General features: G+C 40.1%; 1 protein-coding gene across 1 annotated transcript in view; it reads left to right on the top strand.

Annotated features, from left to right (window-relative positions):
* Positions 1-334: 334 nt before the first annotated feature.
* Positions 335-27191, top strand: part of LOC113443726 (cathepsin D-like) — a 34814-nt gene continuing 7957 nt past the window's right edge. The window contains exons 1-7 of the mRNA XM_087915803.1: positions 335-508; positions 8066-8216; positions 13828-13951; positions 14943-15061; positions 16015-16214; positions 22780-22911; positions 25678-25876. Coding sequence (XP_087771929.1) covers positions 450-508; positions 8066-8216; positions 13828-13951; positions 14943-15061; positions 16015-16214; positions 22780-22911; positions 25678-25876 — 984 coding nt within the window. The 5' untranslated portion in view covers positions 335-449. The remainder of the gene's footprint in view (positions 509-8065; positions 8217-13827; positions 13952-14942; positions 15062-16014; positions 16215-22779; positions 22912-25677; positions 25877-27191) is intronic.

Genomic DNA, 27191 nt, shown 5'->3' with positions numbered 1-27191 from the left:
TTTAAGGGCTTCAAGGAAAATCATTTTGTTTCTGAACCCTAAAGTTTTGCCTGTCATAAACATGGAACCCTACAAGTGCTAGCCAAACAATAAAGAGGTCTTCTTTCTGATTGAGCTCACCTGATGACCAAATAGATTGAGAGCTATCAAAGTTCACCGCTCATTAATCAGAGCGGCAAAGCATTTTTGCTCAGGTGCTCTTAGCCAATTGAAACATGAACCCCAATAATTACACAGAATAGAGGAGGTAAACACAGCAGTCCTAACCAGTCAGGATCTACAACCCACATTCCTGGGCCCTGTGGGCGAGGCAATAATGCTACTCCCCAGCCAGTGCAAATATACGACTCCTCCATCCCCAAGAATAATCCAGGTGCAGTAAGGACCCACAGAAGGAATTCCTGCTGGAAACTGAATTGAAGGAAACTGAAGGACTGAACCAACAGAAGATGGGAGGCAGAATCTGGATCATAATGCTGCTGGCAGTTGGGATTGAAGGGCAAATCCGGTGAGATAATGCAAGATGATTATTGAACTCGGGGCTGCAGAGGAGTATCTAGGAATTTAGATCCTCATAGAAGATAGGATAGCCTCTTTTAATTTCAGATGCTCTGGCTGGGTTGGACCAGTTACAGTAGTTCCCAACTTCCTAGCCTGGTGAATTCTTTAAGCTGTAGTCCTCATCCTTTGGAGGTTAACTTAGGGGGGATTTAGAAGTTCGTGGCTTGAGGGACCCTTGATCAAGAAAGAAGAATATGATTGCAGAGAATTTGAAGAATCAAGCTATGGGGCACACAGCTTGCATTTCAAGGAAGAGGGCAAACAGTGCAAACCACCAACTGTGAACACAGAATATGGGATCTGGGATAGCTAGAGGTAACTTAAAAAATAAAGAGGTCTAGTGATTAGAAAAGAGGTCTCTGTGAAATTAATATAATGATCTTCTACTTTTTCCTTTTCTTTGTGCTGGGCTACAGAGGGTGGTCTTGGCTAGAAATTGTGGAATCTGTAGTTTCTATAAATCTGGACATCACCTGATTATGGAAATTTAGATTAAAACAATAGTCAATCAAATCAACAGATAATATTATGATCAGGACTCTTTTCTCTCTATCAGCTTAACATATGTGGCTGTCCATATGTAGTTGGACTCTAACTCCCAATAGCTTTAACCAGCATGTTGGGAGTTGTACATTAGTAATATCTGGAAAAGCCATATTTGAAATTTCAGATGTAAGGTAGAAAAAAAAGGGACTTTCCATCATATGCAGGAAAGTGTCCTCAAAGGAGGTAGGATAAATAAAAATGCAGAGAGTCCAGATAAAAATAAAAAGTATATATTGCAGTGTTTTTCAACCTTGGCAGCTGGAAGAGAATGGATTTCAGGTAAGCTGGCCAGGAAATTCTGGGAGTTGAAGTCCATCTTCCAGCTGCCAAGGTTGAGAAACAGTGATATACTGACTAACCGGTTGGTAGTAAATGCACACCCTGCCTTAACAAAGACTTTAAAAATTGGGATGTCTCAAGCACTTGAAAAGAAGTGAAATTAAATGGGTTAGAAGAGAAAAAAAATAGCTATAGGACTGGGTTTAAAAATATAAATTCTTTACATTTCTGAAGTCTAAAAAGAACAAAACTTGTGCAAACCAGAACTCTTCGTTTCTGTAAAAGAACAAGGGAGGGTTAAATTGAATTTTAGGCTTGTAGTTGGGCAGAAAACAAATTGCTAGATTAGGATGCTAATGGACCCAACTGAGAGTCCCCTCTTAACAGAAAATCCCTCTAGCATGTGTCCAGTTTCAAGGTAAAACAATGGCCTTGAAATTTCCCATCCATATTAAGCAGCTGAGTAGCCAAGCAGAAACATGGCTATTCTTTTCCAAACATAGCTGAGATGGATTACATTTTTACTTAAATTATTGTACAGGCCAATTTGCAAGTCCAAATTTACACAAATATACATTTGTCCTCTTTCAGGTTTGTCCTTCGTCTTGTTTTGATGATAGGTGAGAGTTTTCCTTAGATTTAATGTAGATTTCTCCCACTTTTGATAGAGGTATGAAATTTTAGAATCCATAGGATTAGGGTTAGAATTCTGGAAGTTGAAGTCCATACAGTTTAAAATTGCCAAGGTTGAGAAACACTGCATTAGCATGATTACAAAATAAACAAGAGTTGATCTTGACTCAAAAGAAATGTTGCAACTCCCAAAAGGATGTAAATAAATGTGTTGCTACTGTAAGGTACCTCTGGAAACAGCGGACTGGCCCACAGTGCCTCTGTCAGAAAACAGAACTTGGGACTGGTGCATGTGACCCTCCCAGGCTCTGTTTTTGGTTGTGATGGCATCCTGCAGCCCTCTACCCCCACCCCCACACGGAGTTCCATTTTTGCTGGCAGAGGGCTAGCAAAACAAACTAAAAGCAAAACAAAACAAAAGGAGAAATGTTTTCCATTCTGCATTTGAGTATCCAAGAAGAGACATGAAAGGAGAAAAGGAAAGAAGAAAGACATAGAAAAAGAAAGAAAGATGGGAAGAGAGCAAGGAAGGAAAAAGAAGGAAAGAGGAAAAAGAAAGGAGAAGGAAGAGGGAAGGAAAAGGAAGGAAGGAAGGAAGGAAGGAAGGAAGGAAGGAAGGAAGGAAGGAAGGAAGGAAGGAAGGGAGGGAGGGAGGGAGGGAAGCCCTGCCTTAGCACTTGGCCACCAGCAGCCCTGCTGCCCTTTTGCCATTCCCATGTCTCCTTCTCCTGACCTCTCCTGGTGGTCTCCCATCCTATCGTTGAGGATGCTTTGGTTACAAAGCCAGGTCTACTTGCGTGGAGAGGGAGTGGGCCTCCCTCTGACCCACACACTTTGCCGTCCCGTACACACCATGAGAAACCTGGCCAAGGAGAGTGAGAACAGCAGCAGCCGCCTCGAGGAGGAGGTAAGCACCACTGGGCGCACACTTGGGGAAGCAGGGCTGAGCTGGGCTAGGGGGTCCCGGTGCCCTGGGAGCTTGAGGGTTTGGCTGGGTGCTTGCCCTCTGCTGCCTAGGGATCTGGACAGCTTGCACCACCATCCAGGGATTCTCCACGTGGCTTGAGAGGGATGGTGAGGCTCCTCTGAAGGACAAGGGTTTGGTGCTCTCCCTGGTCTCACCTTCCTCCAATGGATCCCTCCAGCCCCGCCTAGCTCACCACAGGGACCCCCGACACATTGAGCTGGCCATGCCCACTCCAGCCACGCCACCCAGCCCCTTGAAGTCAACCACAACCCTGATGTGGCCCTCAATGAAATTGAGTTTGACAACCCTGCTTTAAAGGATATTGAAAATCCTCATTATCTCACTTAGGACAGGTCTGAAGTCTCTGGGATATCAACAATACATTACTGGAGATTAGGAATAGAAAGAGAAATACTAGCGTGTTGTTGATGCTGTTGTTTGAACTGGTGAAATTTGTGCACTTTTCCATGCATCCATCCATCAGACAAACTAGGGGGAAAAGCTCTGTAGTAACAATTAACAGAAATCCACTGTAGTATCAACTCTGGAAAAAAATAGTTAAATATATTTTGTTCTTTAACCTAAACAAAAACAAAGAAGCTTTATGGAATGAAACAAATACAGGTGGAACTTCTGGTTGCGAACACTTCCATTCACAACCAAATTGGGTGACGACCAAAAATTTTCACCTCTGGTCGCAAACAGGTCCTCCGGGTGGTAACCAAACACAGCCGCGGAAATTTGCCTTTCCTCACCAATTTGCCCTTCTGCACCATGCCATTTTTGGTTATGCACATGCGCTTCCGGTGACTACCAAATCGTGTGATGACTGAATTCTCAGAACAGATTATGGTCATCACCTGAGGTTCTACTCTACATAGAATACCCAAAGACTAGTTGGCAAATACTGTAAAGTGTTTCTGGTGAGTAAAAGCTAGTGTTAGGCATCCAAAAAGCATCCATGATATCAATCACTCCGGGACATTTTCTCTCCAATTGATTTATTTAGAAACAGATCTGGCATGTCAGCTTTAAAATTCAGCTGTCAGCTAGAATATCATGATTAGCCAGAAATTTCAGTGCGATTTGCAAATGCTACGTAGAATTTTCATGTTGTCTTGAGTATGAGAATAATACATCCAGAAATGCCTTAAAATAAAAAAGAACAAAACATTTCTCTATCAACCCTAACTCCTAAGGACATTTGAGGAAAACCAGGAACAGTGTTTGATTTTTATGATGATCATACTTCGCAGGGCTTGTCCTCATTTGCATGATAGCCATACCTGGTTCATATTAAGGGACTAATCAAAAGCATTAAATCCAACCAACTGTATTTGAAATCTACTCACTGATGTACTAGAACAGGAGTAGGAAATAATTTTTTCCTCTCAAAAAATTACAGGAGGAAAACAAAGATACACAACAATTGACCAACTTATTATGTAATTATATTAGTTATTTGTAAGGTAGGTGTCATTTGTTGGAAAATCTGAAGGACCAAGTTGAGGACATATTCTCCTTGAAAATTCCTATGTGGTCACTAAGATCGATACTGACTAGATGACACATAATCAAATCAATAAAGTCTTATTGTTAGGTGAGGGACAAAAAAAGAGGTTGCCAAGCATTCAAAGTTTGATCATGTGTCTGTGGGGATTCTGTGACAGTCAGAAGTACAAGGACCAGGCGTAAGTCACTTTTGTTGTAACTTCAAACTGTGGCTAAATCAACATTTGTAAGTTGAAAACTACATTTATCGCTATCATATATGCTTAAACAATGATGAACTGAGTAGCTATTAGAGTGGATTTACCTAGTGATAATGAATGGAAAATCTTTTGTAGACTGGATGCTTCACCTGACATTTGAATACAGGCAGACTGAGGATGTAAAGTCAGTGGGCTCATGACACATATATCAAGGGTGTGTATGTGTCCAGAACTGGTGTGTGGCCTCTTCGGTTTGGGAAGTGAATATTTGAAATTTGGGAGGTGGGGTGGGATAGGCGTTTTTCAGAATGCAGTTAACCCTCTTTTAGGTTTTGCTACAGCAGTGACAAGCAGCTAGCTGGCCTTTGCTCAATGTGAAAAAAAAATATGTAGGATCAAACCAAGTTAATATTTAGAGGGTGAATCACTAAAAAAAAATCCCAAAATAAGACAATACCATTTTTGCACTGTTGCCAAAATAAGTTTACAAACATGTTCATGAAGATGTGTTCACTTCAAGGGAGACTTTTAAAGTTTAATTTTAAATGTTAGGGTTTACAATACTTGTCCTGTGAGTTTCCTATCTCAAAAAGCCAGTCACTGTAAAAGAACTTTTTTTTTAGTTATACTCAGATTTTTGGAAGTTGGAATCAAATCTGGTAGCTTTATTAATGTTGGGGGGCTTAAGATACCTATAACTGCATAAATACTCTTTGTCTTAATACTCTTTGTCCATGGCTTATCCACTAAGACAGGGTCCACACAACATACTAAACCAAAAAAGTCATCTTATGGCTTAATGTAGGTTGTGAAGCCAACCTACAACTAACCCTGGAATGGGAGGAAGCTAAAGAAACTCATCTGCTGTTTTTCTTCAGGAATAGGAAAGATGTGGGGTGCTGCTTGGGTATGACAACTAGCATGTTTCTCCCAAAATAAGATCCAACTGGAAAATAAGCCCTAGCATGATTTTTCAGGATGCTCGTAATATAAGCCCTAGCCCAAAAATAAGCCCCGGTTAAGATTGTCAGCCAGGTGGATGCATTTAGTACCGTATTTCCTCAAAAATATTGTTTCTTCTTTTCAATTTATCAGTCTTATTTCTGAGGAAACATGGTAAGTGTTAGAAATTCTGTTTATATAAAGCACCACAGAACAAACAAAGAGTATAGTCACCAGGTACTTTACTCTTCAACTATTTAACTGTAACAGGAAACAGGAAACTCTACTTAAATAGAATATATAGCAACAATCCAAACTTGTAAATACTTCCATCTACTTACTGAATACTATTGTAGTTGTTGCATAGAAATACATTCCAACGATGAATTCCAACACAGTCCTTTAGTGATAACTGAAAGCAACAATGACACTGAAGTAACATATGACTGGTTTTCACTTTTTTAACTTTTCACCATCACAGCATTCCCACAGTCATGTGATCAAATTTTGGGTACTTGACAACTGGCATGTATTTACAATGGTTACTTGTCACTATTTGCAACCTCCCCAGCTGGCTTCTGACAAGCAAAATCAATAGGAGAAGCTGCACTCACATAACAACTGCAGTGATTTGCTTAACAACTGTGGCAAAAAAGACTGTAAAATTGGGTGTGACTCAGTAAACAACCATTTTGTTTAGTAACAGAAATTCTGATGTCAATTGTGGTCGTAAATCAAGGACTACTTGTACTTGTAAGTAGAATACTTTCAGGATCATCATCCAATCAATATGTCTCTTTTTGGGGGCATTCCCTTTTGGGAAACAAGTACTATGGATTTGCCCAAGCTGGATGGCACTAAGCATGGGATATATCTGACTCACCGATTCAAGATTCCCCCTCCTGCTCTAATATAATAAGAAACAAATATTGCTGAGATCTATGATTCAAGGATGCTGTAGACATACGGTGAGGCAGCAATCTAGATCTGGCAGTCAGCCTGGCACATATATGAGCAAAGCAGAGGGTACCAGTTCAATACACTTTCCTCTATGTTGAAGAGATAAGTTATCCAGTTGATAACACAACTTAATTCCTCCAGAATAACCCCATTTGCATCCACCAGTTCTGACTCATCTTTGTCTCTAAAAATTAGATACATCTGATACAAAATAAGAGATTGACTAGTATTTGGCTCCTCCCAGGCAGTTATGAGAAGACACCTGGTGTCTGATAAAGTGTCAACCTGGTGCCGGAGCATACCAGTCAATGACTTACTCAGCACTGAATAGGGATACTAGATAGCTACAATTAGTTCGCCTGCCCAGCCCTGTTGCTGCCTACAGGTGGGTGATGCCCAAGTATCAGTGTTAATTAAAAAATCTCTCACTACATGTGTAAGGATTTATCTCTCTTCCTCAATGCTAATATTCTCTCATGTAGGTGGGTGAGAGAGGGTTGAGGAATGTTGGATGAAAAATGTCAAGCCAACTCTACAGAGTTCTGAGCGCAGTAATGCCAGATAGACAAGAAATCTATGACTCTAATGCGATGATTTTAAATCCCAATTCAAGGAAGTAATAAACTCTACAGTTTGCCCATTGTACTTTTGAAATATTCTTGTATCTTTAACATCTGTCCAAACAACATACACTACAAGAAAGCAAACCTTGCTTGAATTTACTTCATCCTAAACAGTAGTGGGATCCTATCTTAGTTGCTACCAGTTTGGTGGGTGATCGTGCACGTGCCCCTAAAGTGCATGCACCTAACAAGCCAATCAGCTGAAAGGATGAAGAACCGAAAAGCTAGAAGCAACCCTCCCGTGTGCTTTTTGGTTTTTTATCCTCTCAGCTGATTGCCGGAGGCTTTTTTTTCCTCTCCTCTCAGCTGATTAGAACCGGTAGTGATTTTTACTACCGATTCTGATGAATACCACCACTGATCATAAACCAGAATATTGTTTCATTTTTCATAGCTCAGCAGATAGTATGAATCTGCTCAATTATGGTTTTTTTTTTAAATAAATCCCACCTTGTAGGATCATTTGACTGAATAAAATAATTTCAGTTTGTAGATAGTATGCCATCAATCAGGTCTGTATAACTTCCATCATCCAGAGAACTGTATTTCATGAGGGGAGAGGCTGCAAATAATCCAATTTAAAGTGAGGAAGAATGCTAAGGGGTAAAAGGGATACTTTAAATCCCACACATCCCTCATAAGGAAAGAATCCATATCTTTAGTTGTATCTAATCTTGGGGGCTTTGGGAAATCATGTGAACCTACTAGTATTTATATTTTTCATTTCTGTCAAACATCAGGCCCATTGACTTATTATAATGGTGGTGCCTGATGGCAAGAATATCACACCTTCTATTACTTTTAACTCCCCTCTCTTCTATCTGCTTTCTGTTCCCTGGCAGGATCCCTCTGCAGAAATTTCCATCTGTCCGAAACCGGTTTGGCCAGTCAGGACTTCCCATCGCTGAAGTATTACGACGAGGTGGATTAAGGACTGGAAAGCCACCAGCTACAGCTTCTGTCACTCATCAGCGTCTCCACAACTACATGGATGTATGTTTTCTTAATAGAGGGCATAAGTTTATGATTAAACTTCAGAGTGTTGCAGTGGTAAATGAAGGGTCTCTGAACCCAGGTATGATGATGCCAAAATATGGGGGTCAAATCATTGGATAAATTTGGAAAGTTAATCTCTTTAAGCCCAATCTACTCTGTGGACTATTGTTGTGGGTTAAATTGAAGAAAGACCCTATGTCTTCTGGAGTTCTGGAGGAAAAGCAAGTTACAAATCCACCAAATATATTGATGGGTCTATGAGCGAAGGAAACTTAACTGCTGGATAGAGTTTCAAGGACTGTGCCTTTGTTCAAACCATAGAGATAACCCACAGTGATTTCTTTGATTTTGGTTAGATGTGTTGTGGGAATTCAGTTAGTGAATGTAGTTAGTGAATGACTTGGCTCATTTTTGCCCCTTGTAATACTCAGTAGATGACATTTCAACAAATAGTAATGTTGTGAGATGTACTATATAAACCAACCAACTTTGCAGACATAAAAAATAGATCTACAGAGGACGCTATAACCATCACTCTTCACACTGAATGAAAAACTGCTGGTGACCTTCTACCGCTGCACCATAGAGAGCATTTTAACATACTGCACCTCTGTATGGTTTGCCAATTGCATAGTGGCAGATAGGAAAGCATTCCAGAGGGTTAATGTCATTGCCCAGAAGATCATTGGTTGCCCTCTCCCCTCTTTGGAAGAGCTTTATAGCTCCCGCTGCCTTAAGAAACTTCAAAACATTCTCAAAGATCCATCTCATCCTGGGAACGCTTTTTTTGAACTATTACCATCTGGCAGACAGTACAGAATAATAAAAACAAGGACAAATAGGCTGAAAAACAGCTTCTATCCCAGGGCAGTAGCTCTTTGGAATTCTGCTGTATAGTGCAGTGTTGGTGTGGTGTCGGGGGTTTTCAGTTCAATGTGTGAAGGGTGAAGGATGTGTGGTTGTGTTTATTTTCATGGTCATGGTCATGATGTGCACTGAAGATGGTGTTTGATTTCGTTGCACGAGGTGTAATGACAATAAAGTAAAATAAACTAAAACTAACTAACCAAATATAAGTATTGCTTGGATTAAACAAAGACACCTTACAGGTAGTTCTCAACTTATGACTTCAGTTGGGACTAGAAATCCAAACATAAATCATTAGACTTGTAAGTCAAGTACCCATGTGACCTGACCCATTTTTTGGTATCTGTTGATGGACCTCAAAAAAATCACCGCAGTTAATATTAAAGCAACTCCAGCAAAACGTTGCAAACATGGTTATGTGATCATGGGATGCTGCGATTGGTCATAAAGGTGAGCCAGTTGCTAAGCACTCAAAATGCAGAACCACAGTGAGGAGGAGGTATTTTACAATGGCTGGAAGTGCTTTACTGCCATAAAGTATCCATTCCAAACCTAACCCTAACCTTCACTCTTAATGACCACATAGATAGAATTTCTCTAGGATGGTCTGTCCCCAACATGACCCTTCAGGTCTCCCAATGGTGCATCTAGTGCCATTGTAACGGAGTCCATCCTTCTTGTTCTTGGTCCCTGTTTTTCTTTTTTCTCCCACTTTTGGTAGAAGGCTTCCTGTGAGAACTAGATCTTTGCATAATGTGTCCAAAATATGATAACTTGAGCGCAATCAAATCTTCCTCCAGATTTGCTGGCATGATTTGGTCAGAATCTTTACAGATTCTTCTCCTCTTGATTGCTGTTTTTATGTGGATATTCTATCAATTCTTGTAGCCTTTCCACTTGATAATATTCAAAGCGTTGATTTAACTGCAAATTTTAGTACTAGAGATTCTTGGAAATACCTTGAAAAATGTATTCATTTTTGAGACCCCCAAATTCCTTTCATCTTTATTTGATCTTCTTTGAATCAGTTACTGTATGTACATTGACATCCTTTACTATATTAATTTAAACCTCCTTCCGAGTTTGGAAATATTTTGAAAGACTTTCCTTGGATTTCTATGTCAGTTTCTATCTTCAATGTCTTTGCAGATATATAGTAGTCCCCGAGTTACAAATGTAATGAAGACTGCCATTTATACCTCGAGGATTCGTGGGAGTGAATCTCATTCCTTGAACAACCCCCTGCTTTCACCCATGCATTTGCTAATTTAATGCGTGGGTAAACACATAGTTCGTTATGTGCACATGAGGTATCTCAGGGTAGGGAAGACCATCGGGGGGGCAAGTGTTGGAACAGGCCTCCAAGGCCTCCCCAACCCACTAAGATACCTCATACTTCGCCCTCTTTGCCACTCTGGATTCACTTACCTTGCAAATATCTATCTCTTCTCTGCCATATTTTCTTTCCCTTTGAGGGAAAGGAGAGTCGATGGAAGCTCCTGGGCACAAAAAGTGTTTGCTGTGCCTGTCTCCTATTCCTCCTACTCCTCCCACTTCCCCCAACTCCTTTCCACCATCACTGGGATACACTCAGACGGAGACCTGACAGAGATTGGAAGCTTCAACTGCATACAAATTAACCCTTTGAAAACTGAGGGATTTGCTCCATTTTCAAAGGCCCCATTTGCACACAGATGAAGCTTCCAGTCTGTCAGATCTCCATTTGGGCAAAAAGAGTCCCAGCGGCATCGAAAAGGAGTTGCCGGAGAAGAATAGGAGACAGGCACCCCAAACACTGAATGAACGTTCCTGGGGTCCATGATCTCACAAGAGTTTGAGCACCCAGTCTCTGCAAAAGAGGATGGGTGCCTGAACCCACACAATATTATGGCACCCACGAAATTCCATCAACTCTCCTCTCCCGCAGCAAAGAGGAGACAGATCTTGTAAGGTAAGTGAATCTGGTGTGGCAGGATGGGAGGGCGAAGCAGTTGCGGTGTGGGGGGAATGGGGAATAGGAGGAATTTGTAGATCTCTGCAATCATTTGTAAGGGTGAACAACTGCTGTGGTGCTGCAATATTCATAATTTTGGGACTTGCTTGTAAACACTAGGGGGCGTTTATATCATAACTTTGAACGGGCACTAAATGAATGCTTGTAACTCGAGGATTAGCTGTAATGACAAATACTGTTTCTTGTCTCTTTAACAGTTCTTGGAATATCTTTGTTATGTTCCTTCCTATCTTTCTTGGCTTTGCTTCTTGATGATTTCCATCCTTTGTTCTGAAATCCAACTTGTTTTCTTCTATTTCTTTATCTTTGGCAATCTCTTTTTATATAATCCTCCTTTGTTTACTCCATAATTTCTCTAGCTACTTTATCAATGAGATTCAGGATTTCCAATGTTCTCTTTGAGGGGTAGGGATGTTTTCAAGATTATATTATGGAAAGTGGCTGACTTTATTTTTCTAACATTTTTGACTTGGAATTTGCACAATATTGTTTGGTTGAAGACTGTATTAGCAGTGAAAATATGATACTATTTGCAGATTGAGATAAGTCACTTTCCTGCTTAATTTTTGTTCCCTTGATTGTACAAACCAACAGTGGGTTTTTTCTACTATCTGCAGCTTCCAAAACACAATCAGCACATCTAGCTATATTCTATAAATTTCAAATTAAACTTAACCATAAAACTTGTCTTCTTCAGCATCAATGATTGGAGAATGAACTTAAATAGTAATAATAACAACATTAAAGTGTCTTCCATGATGTCCTATTAAATTTATTTGGTTATTGATTATATTGTTCCAATGTACAGTAGTCCTCAACTTACAACCGGTCACCTTATGACCATTCAAAGCTCTGACAGATCTGTCTGGGAGTACTTACAATCCAGAATCAAGATTCCAACAGTCAGGCCCCTTCTTCAGTCATAATTGGAGGACTGCCTGTACTATTCCTTTCTATGAAAGCAAGGGCATTCCTTCTTTGCTTTTCATATCCTGAATAGTTAATAGTATGATCATATGATTCTCAAATCTATTTCAATTTACTGATATCTAATATATTATTTATATGCAGTTTATTTTATATCACTGTATTGAATTTTTCCATGTTAATGATTCGTGCATTCCATATTCCCATGGTCAATTCTTTGCAGCTTCAGATTTTTTTTCTGCATCAACATCAGCACCTAAACATCTGGAAGGCCACTCCTATCTAACCCAATCATAAACATCATTAGTGTTCAGAAACATCCTCACTAGTATGTCAAGTACAATTTGAGCAGAGTGCTTATCATCCAGGCACTATGTCATCAATCACTTCTATCTTATTTATCCATGTAAGTTTTTTCTAGTAAAATACAGAAGTGCCTACTCTAACACAGCTTAAAAGGATGCCCTTCCTGTTGTGGTTAAGATGATCATCCATCTTCTGCATCTTCCTGTATCACTGCTGCTGAATTTAGGTGCTTGCTCTCTTTAGTTGAGTAGCTGGAGTGATCTTAAGTGACCTTAATGAAGGAATACACTTGGCATACATTCCCTCCAAAGAATGCCACTTACCCTGCCACAATGAGGCAGGATTCAAGGATATCTACTATTAGAATGAGGGTAACTTGATTCTAGATAACTTCTATATGACCTTAATATCCCACCCTGCCAATCAAGCAAATTCAGATGAAAAGCCTTTAACTCTCACTTTGATTGCCATCTGAAAAAACAAAGATCAATATGCTAAAAAGCTGTCAATTAAAAGTTATAGTATGGGAGAGTCAGCTGTGCTCTGTTCTCCTCAAGAAATCTGTATTTATTTCTTCTTTCTCCTCATACTTTTTTAAAGTTGACCTTATCAAGTAATTACTGAGCGTGCTTCAGTGGTGGGATTCAAAAATTTTTACTACTGGTTCTCTGGGCGTGGTTTGGTGGGCATGGCAGGGGAAGGATACTGTAAAATCTCCAGTCAGAGTTAGTATTTGCCAGTTCTCTGAACTACTCAAAATTTCTGCTACTGGTTCTTCAGAACCTGCTGAATACCACCTCTGGCGTGCTTGTTCCTCATTTGCTGTTCTTCTCCTTTTCCTCTTCTTTAAGATTAATGTTTCTGAAGTGCTTGAATTCTTCTGCAAATGTAAGTTTTTCTGTGTCTGCTGCTATATCTCTGTTTTGCCTTTGATGACTGCCATGTTGGATACAAAAAGATTGGAACTCAGAATGAATTTGATATTGATATTTGATATTGGCGTATTTATTTAATTTACAAATACATTTTTATTTTGTTTTTCTCTAGGCCAGTATTTCTCACCCTTGACAATTTTAAGATGTGTGGACTTGAACTCCCAGAATGCCCCACCTAGCACATGTGGACTGCAACCCTCAGAATGCCTCAACTAGCATATGTAGACTTCACCATGAGTTGAAGTCCACGCATCTTAAAGTTACCAAGGTTGAGTAATACTGCATTAGACAAACAAGGTAACTTACATGGCAATGGGGCGGGGGGGCGGGGGGACTTTGTGAGATGGGTTGGGCTAGGAGAGAATATCTACTCCAAAATCATCCAACAAATATCTGAACTTGAACCCCCCAATTCTGTTTCAGCACCAAATTGATTCCCTCCATTTAAGAATGATAAACAAATAGATAAAGACAATAACTGCATAAAATAATAAAGACATTGGATCATTATAAAATGCTGTCCCTTTTGTTTTCTCCTTCTTTTCTTGCTATATCCCAGGCCCAATACTATGGGGAAATCTGTCTTGGAACCCCCAAACAATGCTTCAACGTTGTCTTTGATACTGGCTCGTCCAACCTGTGGGTGCCTTCTTCCAAGTGTTGCCTGATACATTTGGCATGCTGTAAGACATCATACCCTCAACTGATTTTTGGGAATGGAGTGGAGGTGCATGGGGAGGAGTTGCTCAAGGGAAATGTGCATGCTAATGCATCCAAAATGTTACGCAGGCTTTTCTTAAAATCACAAACTGATATGAGAGTAGAATGAATCAGTTGAGAAAATTAGAGAGATAACAATTGTTACAGTAATCCATTTCTCTCTTAGAGAAGTAGAAGGATTATTTGGTCAACCAAATTCTCTTTGGAGCCATTGTTGTGGCTCTTACCACAACAATGGTAAGAGAACAGTTTCCTTATGGCTTGGTTCACAGGCAACATCAAACAAAGAAGCCACGGTAATGCATGAATCCAACACCAGGGAAAATTTAGAAGGGCCAAATGCCTTTCTCTCCTGGAAAGATAGATCAGCTTGAAATCAGAGCAAAACCATGTACCTGGTGTCAAAACTGAAATCCAAGGAAGAAAGACTAGTGTCACTGTGTGGGTTCCATTTCTCCCATCATGGTTCTCTCTGGTGGAACAGACAAGGTTAGATATGGGTGGCCTTGTTGTGGCCCATAACAATTATAGACTTCATCAAGATGCCTATGAAAAAAAACTTATACTGAATATATAAAATTGGGAGCTCTCAGGTAGATAGGAGTTAGCATACCATCCACCCCACTATGTAATTGCTTGCCCAGTTGAGTCCATATACCTACTGTTGAAAATCACATAGGTTTTTGATACTGAGTAATCTTTGGGACTTGCTTGTCTCTTACAGACTGGGAATTCATAGCAGCCATGAAAACTGCAGCTTTTCCCAGTGAGTGTTGAGTGTTAGGACTGTGAAGCATATTGTTAATCACATGCTAGGTTTGGTCTTATGCTCCAGTTAGGGGAAACTTTTGTGCAAATGAAATCTTTTACATCCAAACTGACTGAGTTATTTTTTTGAAAAAAAATGTGATCATATTGTGACCTGTACACAATTAACTGCCTTTTCTCCATCAGGGGTACACAAGCATTACCGTTCCCTATTTTCCTGCACCCACAAGGCCGATAAAAGTAAATTTGAAATTCATTATGGAAGCGGTAGTCTTAAAGGATTCTTAAGCCAGGATGTCCTCAGAGTGAGTATTAGAAGCTGACAGAATCTGGTTCTCAGAAATAAATAGGTTTAATGTTGGAGGGGAGAGGTTAAGAAAAAATACAAGGGCATATTTTTCCTTTCCTGAAGATAAAACTCAGTTTTCTTTTGAACAAGATTTTTATACCATTTATTTTATATTCTCTTTCCTGTTCCAAGTCTCAGATCTATAACATGCAACCTAAGACAGAAGGAAGTGGTTTCTCTGCAATTCTTAGATAACTTTTAACTTTTACTAAAGATTTATGAAGCTTGTGATCAGTACAAAGAAGCAGTTTTGAAATATTTGCAGGATTTTTTCATTATGTTAAATTAATATCATCAGCCTACAAGTTCATGTATTCTTAAGATACCAGCTATTGCGAGACACTGATGTTTGGCCAAAATGTGGACTCCATCATTTTGGGGGAACCATAAGGAGGTGTGATAAAAAAAACACACCAAGAAACAAGATGGCAGCCACAATAGCACTGTTTTTTAATCTCATGTCATCTCTGCCATTTTGACTTTTTGACCACTCCCTGTGGATATCCCTGCTTATTTTCTAAAACACTGAAAACCATAACTCCTAATTGGTGAAGGATCAAATTGGTTATACTTAAGAAATAATAATATAATATATATATATATATATATATATATATATATATATATATATATATATATATATATATATATATAATAAAAGGAAGGGATGTCTATCATGTGTGGTGAAAATAAGTCAAATTGGTGGTCATGAAGACTTGATTGAGGCTTTGCCCACTTTTATATGCATTGCAGTAAACTTTAACAAATCATATACCTGGGTTGACTGATCATAGGATAAACATAAAAATCAGGCAGTTTTCATTACACTTGTTGTGGTTCGTATCTTATGGACACCCCTTGATAGATGAAACAAAAGACAAAATGCTGTGTATTTTTTTTTCTCTTCAGATTGGCAACCTCACCGTTAAGAACCAGACCTTTGCTGAGGCTACTGATTTGCCAGGCTTGGTTTTTGTGGCTGCCAAATTTGATGGTATCATGGGATTGGGTTATCCCTCTATCTCAGTAAACAACATCACCCCACCCTTTGATAACATGATGAAGGAGAAACTTCTGAAAAACAACGTCTTCTCATTCCAACTTTGCAAGTATGGACCTCTCTATTATCAACGTTACCTCCTCCCCAGGGGTGGGATATGACAGGGTTAACTATCAGTTCAGTGGTTTACAAGGTTCGGTGATTTATGATGTGCTTCCCTGCATGAGGGCGCCTGCCTGTAAATCATCATCAGCACACTGCGGGCAGAGAAGCAGCCTTTCAAAAAGCCCCTTTTCCTGATTTTTTAACCGCAGCTGTGCCTCGCATGGCAGCTGAAGTTGAAAAAAATCAGGAAATAAAGATCAGGTAAGAGCCTGGGTGGGCAGGTGGGCAAAAACATCAGCAGACATAGAACCTGTTCTATGTCTGCTGCTCTTCAGAGCTACCAGTTCTACAGAGGTGGACAGAACTGGTAGAAATCCACCCCTGCTCCTTCCTGATATTGTCCAAAGCAGAAGACTTCCCAAGTCCCATCCTCCGGGTTTCATTTTTTATGAGAGTTTGGGGAGAGAGGGGAATCCCTTCCTCATCCTCAGAAATTAGCATCCTATGTACTATAGGAAACATTCTTTTCTTTCTGAACAACCTCAGCCTTAGTTCAATAGGGTGTAAAATGATTAGGATAAAGTAAAGTCACATCAAACTAGTAGCTCAGAACTGGTTCTCTCTTTCTCCCTCTCCTTCCATCTCCCTTCCCTCCCTCCTTCCTTCTTTCCCCTCCCCTTCTCCTTCTTCTCCCTTCCCTCCCTTCCTCTTTCCTTCCTTCCTTTCCCTCCTCTCCCCTTTCCCTCCCCTCTTCCTTCCCTCTCTCCCTCCCTCCCTTCCCTCCTCCCTTCCTTCCTGCTTAAAGATAAAGACCAAGCTCCTGACCAAGCTACTGCTTTCCAGATGTGTTGGAATACACCATCTATTCCTACTATTCAGGAGGATAGTTTGTTTTATAATTGTTTAATAGTTTACTTCCAACTGACTGACCAGGAGCAATTCAGGATATCAAAACATCTTACCATACACAATTATCAGCTGTTGAATATGCTGTGAGCATTACCACATTATATAGAGTAGCAGACAATATATTTTATATAAGTATGGAGTGTTCAGAATCTTCATTCATTCTTAACTGTCTCTCTTCAAATGTTGGGTCATTCCTTTAGTCTCTCAGCTTCGCCTTATGAAGTCTTCTGCCACTGAGGCTCTCCTTTTGCAATGGACTTTTTTAGTTTCCAGATTAACCCCACCCCGGTCAAGAGCCGGGCTGTATGTGGATGTGAGAAAGGTATTTCTTGATTTATAACAGTAATGGAACCTTCCCATTACAACATTACATCATGATGGTTGTAAAACAGGTCATCATGTAACCAGGCCTGTTTCTTTAATCTTTTTTTGTAGGAGTCTCTAAGCTGATATGGTAAAGCAAATGCCATGGTCATAAAGTAAACACTTCAATTATAAAGAAAGCCCATTGTTCATTATGGGACATTTTTGCCAAAAACTGGAAGCCAGTTTTCAGCAAAAACATTGGAAAATGCAGTCATGTAACCACCAGATGTTGCAAATGGCCATAAATACCAAGTGGTTGCCAAACAGTTGACATGTAGTCATGTGACTACAGGGGAAAGAAAGCTCAGCTATTGGAACTTCAGCGCTAGGTTGTAAGTACCGTTTGGGGCACTGGAGAATCTGTCATATAACTGAGCAGTCATTAAGCAATTGATTATTAGTTGAGGACTATGTGTAGTGGGAACTGTAGTCCGGGCAAGAAAATATTATCACCAGCCTTCCAGCAGCCATTCTCTCAGCCATCAGCCCTGGAGGACTCTTCTCATGTTTCTTGGCCCAAGTCCTCTCTCCAACTGGCCAGTCAAGTTAATTTCTTCCCTGATCCACCACTCTGGTGCTGGATCCACAGTAGGCACACACTCTTGTGCTTTCCCGAGATATCGAGGGACAGGGGTCAAAAATGTCAAGATAGAGACTGCCAGTGTGTAGCCAAAGCTCCTCCCATTTTATTACCTGTTGTTTGTGCAATGCAAATTAAAAGAGCGAGGCTTCATTGTGAGGTCCTGAATACCATCCTTTTTTTTTTTTTACTCTTCTGACAGAACTGAGAGTAATCTTTCTGATTACAGGTAGAATTACAACCATTCATTTAGCAACCGTTCAAAATTTCAGTGGCACTGAAAAAAAGTCTCTGGAGATTCTCAGTCATCATGATTGTCCCAAAGGTGCTTTTTCAAGAGGCAGCTGGACTTTCTTTTTTTTCTTTTGAAGATGTTTCATTTCATATCCATGAAGCTTCTTCAGAGCTGAAGCAGCTTCTTGGATGAGAAACAAAATCAGCTGCCTCTTGAAAAAGCACTTTTGGCAATGAAAAAAAGCAGCTTACCGTTAACAGATAACAGATAATCAGAGTTGGAAGGGACCTTGTAGGTCATTTAGTCCAACCCCCCATCCAAGCGGGGGACCCTACACCATTTCTGACAAGTGGCACTCCAATCTCTTCTTGAAGGTCTCAAGTGATGGTGCTCCCACAACTTCTGAAGGCAAAGCTGTTCCATTGGTTCATTGTTCTGTCAGAAAGTTTCTCCTTATTTCCAGGTTAAATCTCTCCTTGTTCAGTTTCCATCCATTATTCCTTGTCTGGCCTACAAGCACTTTAGAAAATAGCTTGACCCCTTCCTCTCTGTGGCAGCCCCTCAAATATTGGAAGACCGCTATCATGTCTCTCCTGGTCCTTCTCTTTACTAGACTAGCCACTAGTTCTTCAGTTTACAACAATTGCAGCAGCTGGCATGTAATTATAACAGATGCAGCATTCTGGGCTCAGACTGTGACCTTTCCAGCTGGCTTCTGTCAAACAAAGGCAATGGGGTAGCTGGTTTCACTTAATGATGGCATGATTCACTTAACAACTGCAATGATTCACTTGATCATGGCAAAAAAGGTAGTAAATTCAGGCATGACTCATTTAACAACTCTCTTGCTTAGTAATGGGAATTCTGGTTCCAATTGTGGCAGGGGTGGGATTCAAATTTTTTAACAATCGCTTCTGTGGGCATGGCTTAAGTGGTGGGTGTGACTTGGTGGTCATGTTATTGGCTGGGCGTGGCCAACTCAACATCACTCACATCGAGGCACACATTTCCTTGCCTGCCCTCTCGTGACTGTGGGGATGCTGCAAAAGTCGTAAGTGTGAAAAGTGATCATAAGTCACTTTTTTTGGTGCCATTGTAACTTTGAATAGTCAGTTCACACAAGCAAAGTACCAGCAAAGGAGGGAAAAAAAACCTCCAGAGACGTTCCTGAGACAGGAAGTCTAGTCCTGCCAAGAATGTAATAAGAGTTAACGGAGGGGCAGTTTCTGTAAGCAACACCAGAATGTTTCCTTCCTGCCTTCCTTACAGGATTAGGCCAGAAATTTCTTCTAACAACCGGTTCTCCGAACTGTTTAGAACGTTAACAACCGGTTCTAGCGAATAGGTGCGAACTGGTAGAATCCCACCCCTGAATTGTGGTCATAAAGTCAAGGACTACCCATACTTGATTTTTTTTTCCCATTCTAGTGTTTTCCCACAAGTTCAGGGTCCATACATTTTTGACTGAAGAAAGTATCAATCTTATCTCTGATTCCTTCTTATTGCTTCAGGTTGTTTCACTGCTTAATCATTTCCTTTGTATTTTTTCCCTCTGCCATCTCTTCAAGTCTCCATTTCTCCAGCCCAGGTCTTAGACTCGCACACAAAGGTGCCCTCTTTGCACTCACAACTCCACATTTTTATATGCTTTTCAAAGTCTACATTTCCATGTTTTCCTGTAACTTTCCCCTCCTGTTGGATTGTCCTTGCAGACTTTACTTTGCGTGAGGAGAACCTCTTTTTTCTCCTCTTATGATTCACTTGGATTTTTGCTCCTGTTTATTTCTGCATCCTCTTTTTTTTCTCTTCTGGATCCAACCAGTTATAAACCCTGAGTATCACGGAATTGCACAGCCGGTGTCCAAATGGAGTTAGTGATGCTGATACGAAGTTGTAGTTTTTATATAAATAAATATAATTTACATTTATAGCAGACAAGATAGTCAGGCACATCACCACATCGTGAGATAAATACAGACCATACAGAGCATAAAGAAAAAAAAGATGGCAGGGGGGAGGGAAACACACTCTTGATAACCAATCATAACATAGATTGCCTCATGCAGGAGCCCACACTCTCCAACCAATCAACTACCACAGTGTGTTCTGGCCCATTATCCATTTTACTGTTCCAGCTATTAAATTAAATATCTTAACACTTGACAACCACATTCTTAGCATCCAGTTATTTCTTTGGCAATCTCCTATCTGTTTGCAACGATTACACTCATTTTCTTAAACTTTGGTGCCATTTCCTGGGTTGCACTTACTAGGAATAAATAAACCAATCTCTTCAATAAAAATTAGATATCACAAATATGGAATTGCGTTATAATTAAGGGTTAATAGCCTATATAAACTGATCAGGCTTATGTTTTCTATTTGGCTTCCTGAAGTATAGCCATATTTTCAAAAAAATAAATAATAAATTGGGGAACAAGGTGGTTCATCAAGCCAATTCTCCAATGCCCTATTACTTTTTCATATTTGGTTTCTGGGTTCTTGATCTCATCAATTAATTTAATCATTCTATTCCTTTCCAGTACTGAAAAGTTGGCTAGGGATTACTTACAATGGTGTTTCTCAACCGTGGCAACTCTAAAGTGAGTGGGCTTTGACTTCCAGAATTCCTCAGCCAACATGCTAGGTGGGGGATTCTGGGAATTAAAGTGCACACATCTTAAAGTTGCCAAGTTAAGAAACAGTGGCTTACAACATTATTCTTGACACATTATAAAAACTCCATTTCCCATGAGTCTTTGTAATGGGTTTATTTGGTTACCACTAGAGAACACATAGCTTATACTTAAAGAAAGATTAACAGAAAATCTAAAAAAAAACCACTGTATCCCTCCCCATATGATTCTTGTTCTGCTTTTGACCCCTAGATATCACAATGTAATGTAGATAAGAAGCTCTGTCTCTTATCAAGGTTCAAAAAGAGCCTTTTGGGAGTACTAGATCAGTGTCTGTGAACATTGGTACCTGGACTTCAGATTCCAGAATTCCTCAGCCAGCATGCTCACTGGGGAATTCTGGGACTAGAAGTCTACACAGATTAAAGTTGCCAAGATTGAGAAACACTGCCCTAGAACTTGAAGTTTATGATGTGAAAAAGGAATAGAGTAAAAAGGGACCGAATGAAAGAAAATAAAATTCCCTTGTAGTACAACAAAACCAAACTTTCTCAGAAATAGGGAGTTTTGGCTTATTATGCAGCCTGATCCTGTTTCTTCTCATCATCTCACTTGATGGTATTGATCAAGGGCTGTGTTCAGAATCTGGATTTAATCTTGAAATCTATCATATAAGAATCAATAGTGTTGTCCTGAATGGCTATGGGCCTGTTCCTCTGCCAAAATAATAGTATAGACGTTTTTGGATGGAAGAAATAGTATTCAAGATAGAGTTCTTTGTGAACACCTGGTTTTTCGTGGCAAAATTAAGCATGCTCCCAACCTTTGCTAAATGTTACCTTGATTGAATGGTTTGATCAAATGGTTAGTAATTTTTTTGCCTGTTTTTAATTTTGAATTTTTAAACTGGAAGACAATTTTCTTTGGAATTGCCAAAGAATGCAGGGAGGATGGTATTAATGCTTCCCTTCCCTAATGAAAATGTCTCTTTTCAACTAATGGGACAATTGATCTTGTGGAGAAAGATATGACACTCCCACTGAATATTTTTCACAATGCTCAGGTGAAAAATTACCTCTTTAATACACCATCTAGTGGTTGTGTGAGTTTGTTCAGCTCAGGTATGGTGGTTCTAACTAGAATATTGATGGGAAGAACAGTGTTTTTCAAAATTAAGTCACTTGAAGATATGTGGCTCCCAGAATTTCTCCAGCAGAACAGAGGTGGTATTTGGCAGGTTCTGACCAGTTCTGGAGAACTGGTAGCGGAAATTTTGAGTAGTTTGGAGAACTAGCAAATACCACCTCTGACTGGGCATTACCCTGCCATGCCCACCTGCCACACCTACCAAGCCATGCCCACAGAACTGGTAGTAAAAAAAAATGAATCCCACCACTGCAGCAGAATGCTTAAAAGAATGCTTAAAATACCCAAGTTAGAAAAAACATTGGAATAGAATAATGGAATATTGGGTGGGTGGCTCAATAGCCATAATAGGACTAGCACAGGCACCTAAAGCCTTAGTAAGGATAAACAAAAAGACCAGGAAATGCAGTTGTTGGATTTTAATTACCCAAAACATTTTGATCTGTTGTTCTGGTTTCTGTTCCTATCCCCTAGGCACTAGACTCACTTAAAACTGATCCTGAGTGCAACTTATAATACAATAAGGAGAATAGTTGAGATAAATTAACATGCTCCGTGTACCATAATCACTCCTTTCTGCATTCCTTGAAACCTCAAGAAAATCTTGGAAAAGCCATCTTGGAAAAGTGAACTTTCCTGCAGTAAATGACACTGGGGCTTAAGACAGATGTTTTAATTTTTGCAACATTTCTCTTAGTACCAACAAGACCTCACAACAAGACAATGGAGGTGAAGTTATTTTCGGAGGCATCAACCACAACGCCTATGTGGGAAAACTTCACTACATCCCAGTGTCACGCAAAGCCTACTGGCAGATCAAGATGGACAAGTAAGTACACTTTTACATCCCCCACACTGGATTGCCACACATGCAAGAAATTATGATTTTGTAGACACACTCATAAAAACCTCAGAGGACTTCCTCTTTGAAAAAATGAGAGGTATCCTCAACTTACGATCACAAGTGAGCCCAAAAGTTCCATTGCTAAGCAAGACAACTGTTAAGTGAGTCGTACTCCATTGTATCAGCTTTTTTACTCATTCAGTTGCTAAGCAAATCACTGCAATGAACGGAATTGTTAAGTTTGGGTAATGAGAGGCTGAACCAGAGCATGAGTGCAACAAATACTTTATTATAACAATAAAGGACTGACCGTGCTTGCCAAGCCTGGAACTGGCTCGCAGCGATCAGCAACTGGTTGGACCCCGCAGCCTGCTTTTATAGCTGGCTGCTGGGGAGAACCAACCAATGAGCGAGGGGGAAAACCGCCCCCGCAACGTGAACGGACCTGAGTGGGAACTCCTAGAGTTCAAAGGACATAACAGGAATGATACTCTCAGAATGTTGGTGCATAAGCTCACCAACGTGCCTACCGTCCCTGTCCTATTGTTTCTTTTATTTTTCTTATATGTACCCATTTCAGGTATTCATAACTATGTATATACTTATACCTATTATCTTGTAAGCGATTGACAAATCAAAATAAATCAAAATAAATAAATAAAATAAATAAATGCTGCAACCATCATAAATACAGGCTGTTTGACAAATGCCCAAATTTTTATCACATTACTATGGAAATGTTGCAACAGTCATAAATCTGAGAACTGGTCATAAGTCACTTTTTTTAATACCATTGGAACTTCAAAACATCACTAATAAACGAATGGTTGTAAGTTGAGGACTACTTGTAAGTACATAGTTACTGGTGCCAGCTGAGTTTAGTTGCATGCAATGACACCCCTCAACACTAGAGGGCAATGCTGTAGTATTTTTTAAAATGACATTGAGATCTGCTATCTATCCTTCATTGTGCTATTTTCTTCATTTTTTTCTTTTCTTGTCCTACGACGTGATATTCCTGCAAGAGCTTAAACAAAGGCATCAGAAAGAAACAAGCAGTCCCCTCCAACTCTCTTCTCTGATCGCTAAGCACAATTTCCCCCAACCTAGTGTTCTCTCCAGATCTGGTGAACTGCATGAGCAATCTGAGGCAATGGGTATTGTAGTCTAATAGACTTGGAAAGCACCAGATTGATAGTGGCAGTTTAGAAAAAGGCAGACTAGGTAGAGCCGCTTTCCCCAGCATAGCTGTCCCTCAGATGCATATTCTGGATAACATATTTCACCTTCCTGAAGGACACCAAAGTTGGGTGAAAATGTCAAGAGGATGTATGAAAGTTAAATTTTTTTAGCCAGGATTGTACATCCTGCGTTAACACAATCCCTATTTCACCTGTAGCAGATGTATAAGAGATTCATTGGGAACTCTGTGTAGAAACCTTTATTAGATTTTTATCCTGCCTTTATTACTTTAAAAGTAACTCAAGGCAATAACATGCATAATATTCCTTCTTCCTCCTATTTTGTTCACAACAACCCTGTGAGATGCATTGGGCTGAGAGGGAAAGTTAGTGGCTCAGTCACCCAGCCAGTTTTCATACCTAAGATGAGACTAGAACTCACAGTATCCTGGTTTCTAGCCTGGTGCCTTAACCATTGGATCCAACTGACTCTTTTATAGCCCATATGTAGAAAAGACAGACTCACTTTTTCTGTTTCATCTCACTTGATATACCTTTTTTTTTTCTTCCAAAGTGCTTTGGTCATCCTTACTAACAGAGGCCAGGGATGTCAATCATCTGGCCTACATTGGACACAATTATTTTGTCTCCCCAAGGCAACTACCAGTCCTGTCCTCTGTTCCTTCTCCCCAAATATTAACCATGTTAATGAAAGGAAATTGCTGCCATTGATCTTTCTTGGCTGGCTCGCTTCATGTTTATGTTAATCACTTAATTTGAACAGTCAAACTTTAATTTTAAAAAAGGCCAGTTTGCAATGACCCAGCTCCAGGCTTTAAAAGGCCATGAATCTATGAATGCCTTTTCAAACTGCAGATAATGTGGTCTGTTTGTATTTGGATTTAGCTGAGGGTTAATCTGATGTGATTCCAGGACATAAAAATGTACCACCTCAACAAGAAGATGAGGCTACATCCTCTTCCCTAATGCAGAGATGCGTGCAGGATTAAAGTAGTGTTGGTTTTGGAATTAAGCAGCAGACAGTCAGACAACGTTCCCACCAGACTTTAAAAGTGGCACAGTCCAGATACAGATGCTCCAAGAACTATGACCATTCATTTAACAACCCTTCAAAATTATGACACTGAAAAAAGGGATGTGCAACCAGTCCTCACAATTACAACTGTTACACATGATCAAAATAAGGGCACTTTGCAACCATCGTGTATTTACAAAGGTTGCCATTGATGATCTTTCCAGGGAGTTCCAACAGTCGATATTGCTTAACAAACACAGTGATTTGCTTAATGACCGTAGCAAAAGGCCATAAAATGAGGTACAATTCTTATAATGACCAATCCCAATTGAGATTGTAAGTCAAAGAGTATATGTTCTCCCACGTTCTTTGCTATAGCAAGAGAACTGGAAGACATTGCTGGGTGCAAACCCTTCAAACTGTATAGCTTCTCTGCCTCTAATGTTCTGGCACTTATTCTGACCTGCCACTGAGCCTTCTTTCCAATCTAAACCAAGTTCCAAATCCCTGTCCTTTTCCAAACACTCTGTTTAGGATAACCATAAAGAAACAACAACCCAAGGAGAAGACATGTTGGCCGTGGAAGCTGCTTGAAACAACCAATTCATCCACCCTCTGCAAGGACAGTTGTCAAGGCATTGTGGACACTGGGACCTCTCTCATTACGGGGCCAAGCGCAGACATAAAGGCTCTGCATGAAGTTATTGGTGCTCAACATGCTTTCGGTGGACAGGTAAGGAAGAGATGTTCCTTTGCGGATGCATCCTAGAATGACCACATCTGGGCTGCAAAACCCCAGATGACCACTAGACACCAGCAAGTGAGTGTCCCAAGCACCAACTCTTTGCTGTTACCTGGTGGTCTTTCAGATGTTTGTAACTCTTAGCCTTGATTTCATTATTTTAGCAGGCAACTTTTGGGGACCAATAAGTACATATGGACAATGTCCCAAAATAGTTGTTGCACCTTGGCTATTCCCAAAATGGCATTATTGCAGAAGGCTGCCCTCTTGCCACCCTTTTTAGGGTTCTAAAACCCAATTTCACAGCTCATTTTGGAACCGTGTGCTGGCAAACAATGCCCCAACTATTACCCAAAAGGTTTCTTGGAAATAATGATTCTAGCAATATATCTCAACCTTGACAGCTGTAAGATGTGTGGATTTTAGCTCTCCATGCTGGCTGGGGAATTCTGGGAGATGAAGTACACACATCTTAAAGTTGACATGACTGAGGAACAGTGTGCTGGAGGCTGGTGTTCTTTCTTCACATTATGTCTGCTCCTGGTTTATATAATTCCATTAAAAGAATATTTAAAAATGAAAATCAGGTGGATGGAAAGCTCTTCCCAGCAAAGGTTGGTGAGGCCCAAGTGTGATGACCCGGGGTGTGACACAAAAATAACCAAGTCACAAAAATAGAAGAAAGTCCCTTTAATGCCTCCAACTTGGTCCCAATGTCCAATTATCCTCGGCTGGATATCAAACTCTTAAAGAAAACAGTTTATGGAGGGAGTAAATGCAGTCCGCAGCCAAAGTAAAGTTAATTCGAAATAAAAAACCCAACACACCACATTGAAGGAATTACTACGGCAGGCAAGGATGATTAATTGCAGACTTCTGCCAGATAATGCAGCAACCACAATTGGGAGGAAGCCAAAACACCGATAAGCTCCAACAAGAATAAAGCATGTTTTGCTTCCAGCAACTTTGCCATGCGCACTTTGTCCTTTTAAATTTTACCAGTCCTCCCTGCTGTAGCCCATGAAGGGGATCAGGGCCTCTTCCTCCCCCATAGGCCAAGCTACTCACGTTTCTCCCTTATCCACCCCTCCCTGCATGCCCTAGGATGAAGAGACAATGGGCCTGGGTCTTCCTCAAAAACAATGAGTATCAAATAAATTTTCCCATAAGGAATAACATAGTGAGTCACAAGGCAGTTGTCACTCACAAGTTTTAGTTTGTGCATTGAGTACCCAACAAACAATGAGTACCGGGACATAATTTTAATGTCAAAATACATTGTATCATTTCAGTACAATTCAATTCA

The sequence above is a fragment of the Pseudonaja textilis genome, chromosome Z (assembly GCF_049901715.1).
Source record: "Pseudonaja textilis isolate UNSWEBS1 chromosome Z, rPseTex1.2, whole genome shotgun sequence".
Lineage (NCBI taxonomy): Eukaryota > Metazoa > Chordata > Lepidosauria > Squamata > Elapidae > Pseudonaja > Pseudonaja textilis.
This window is presented reverse-complemented; position numbering and strand designations above follow the sequence as displayed.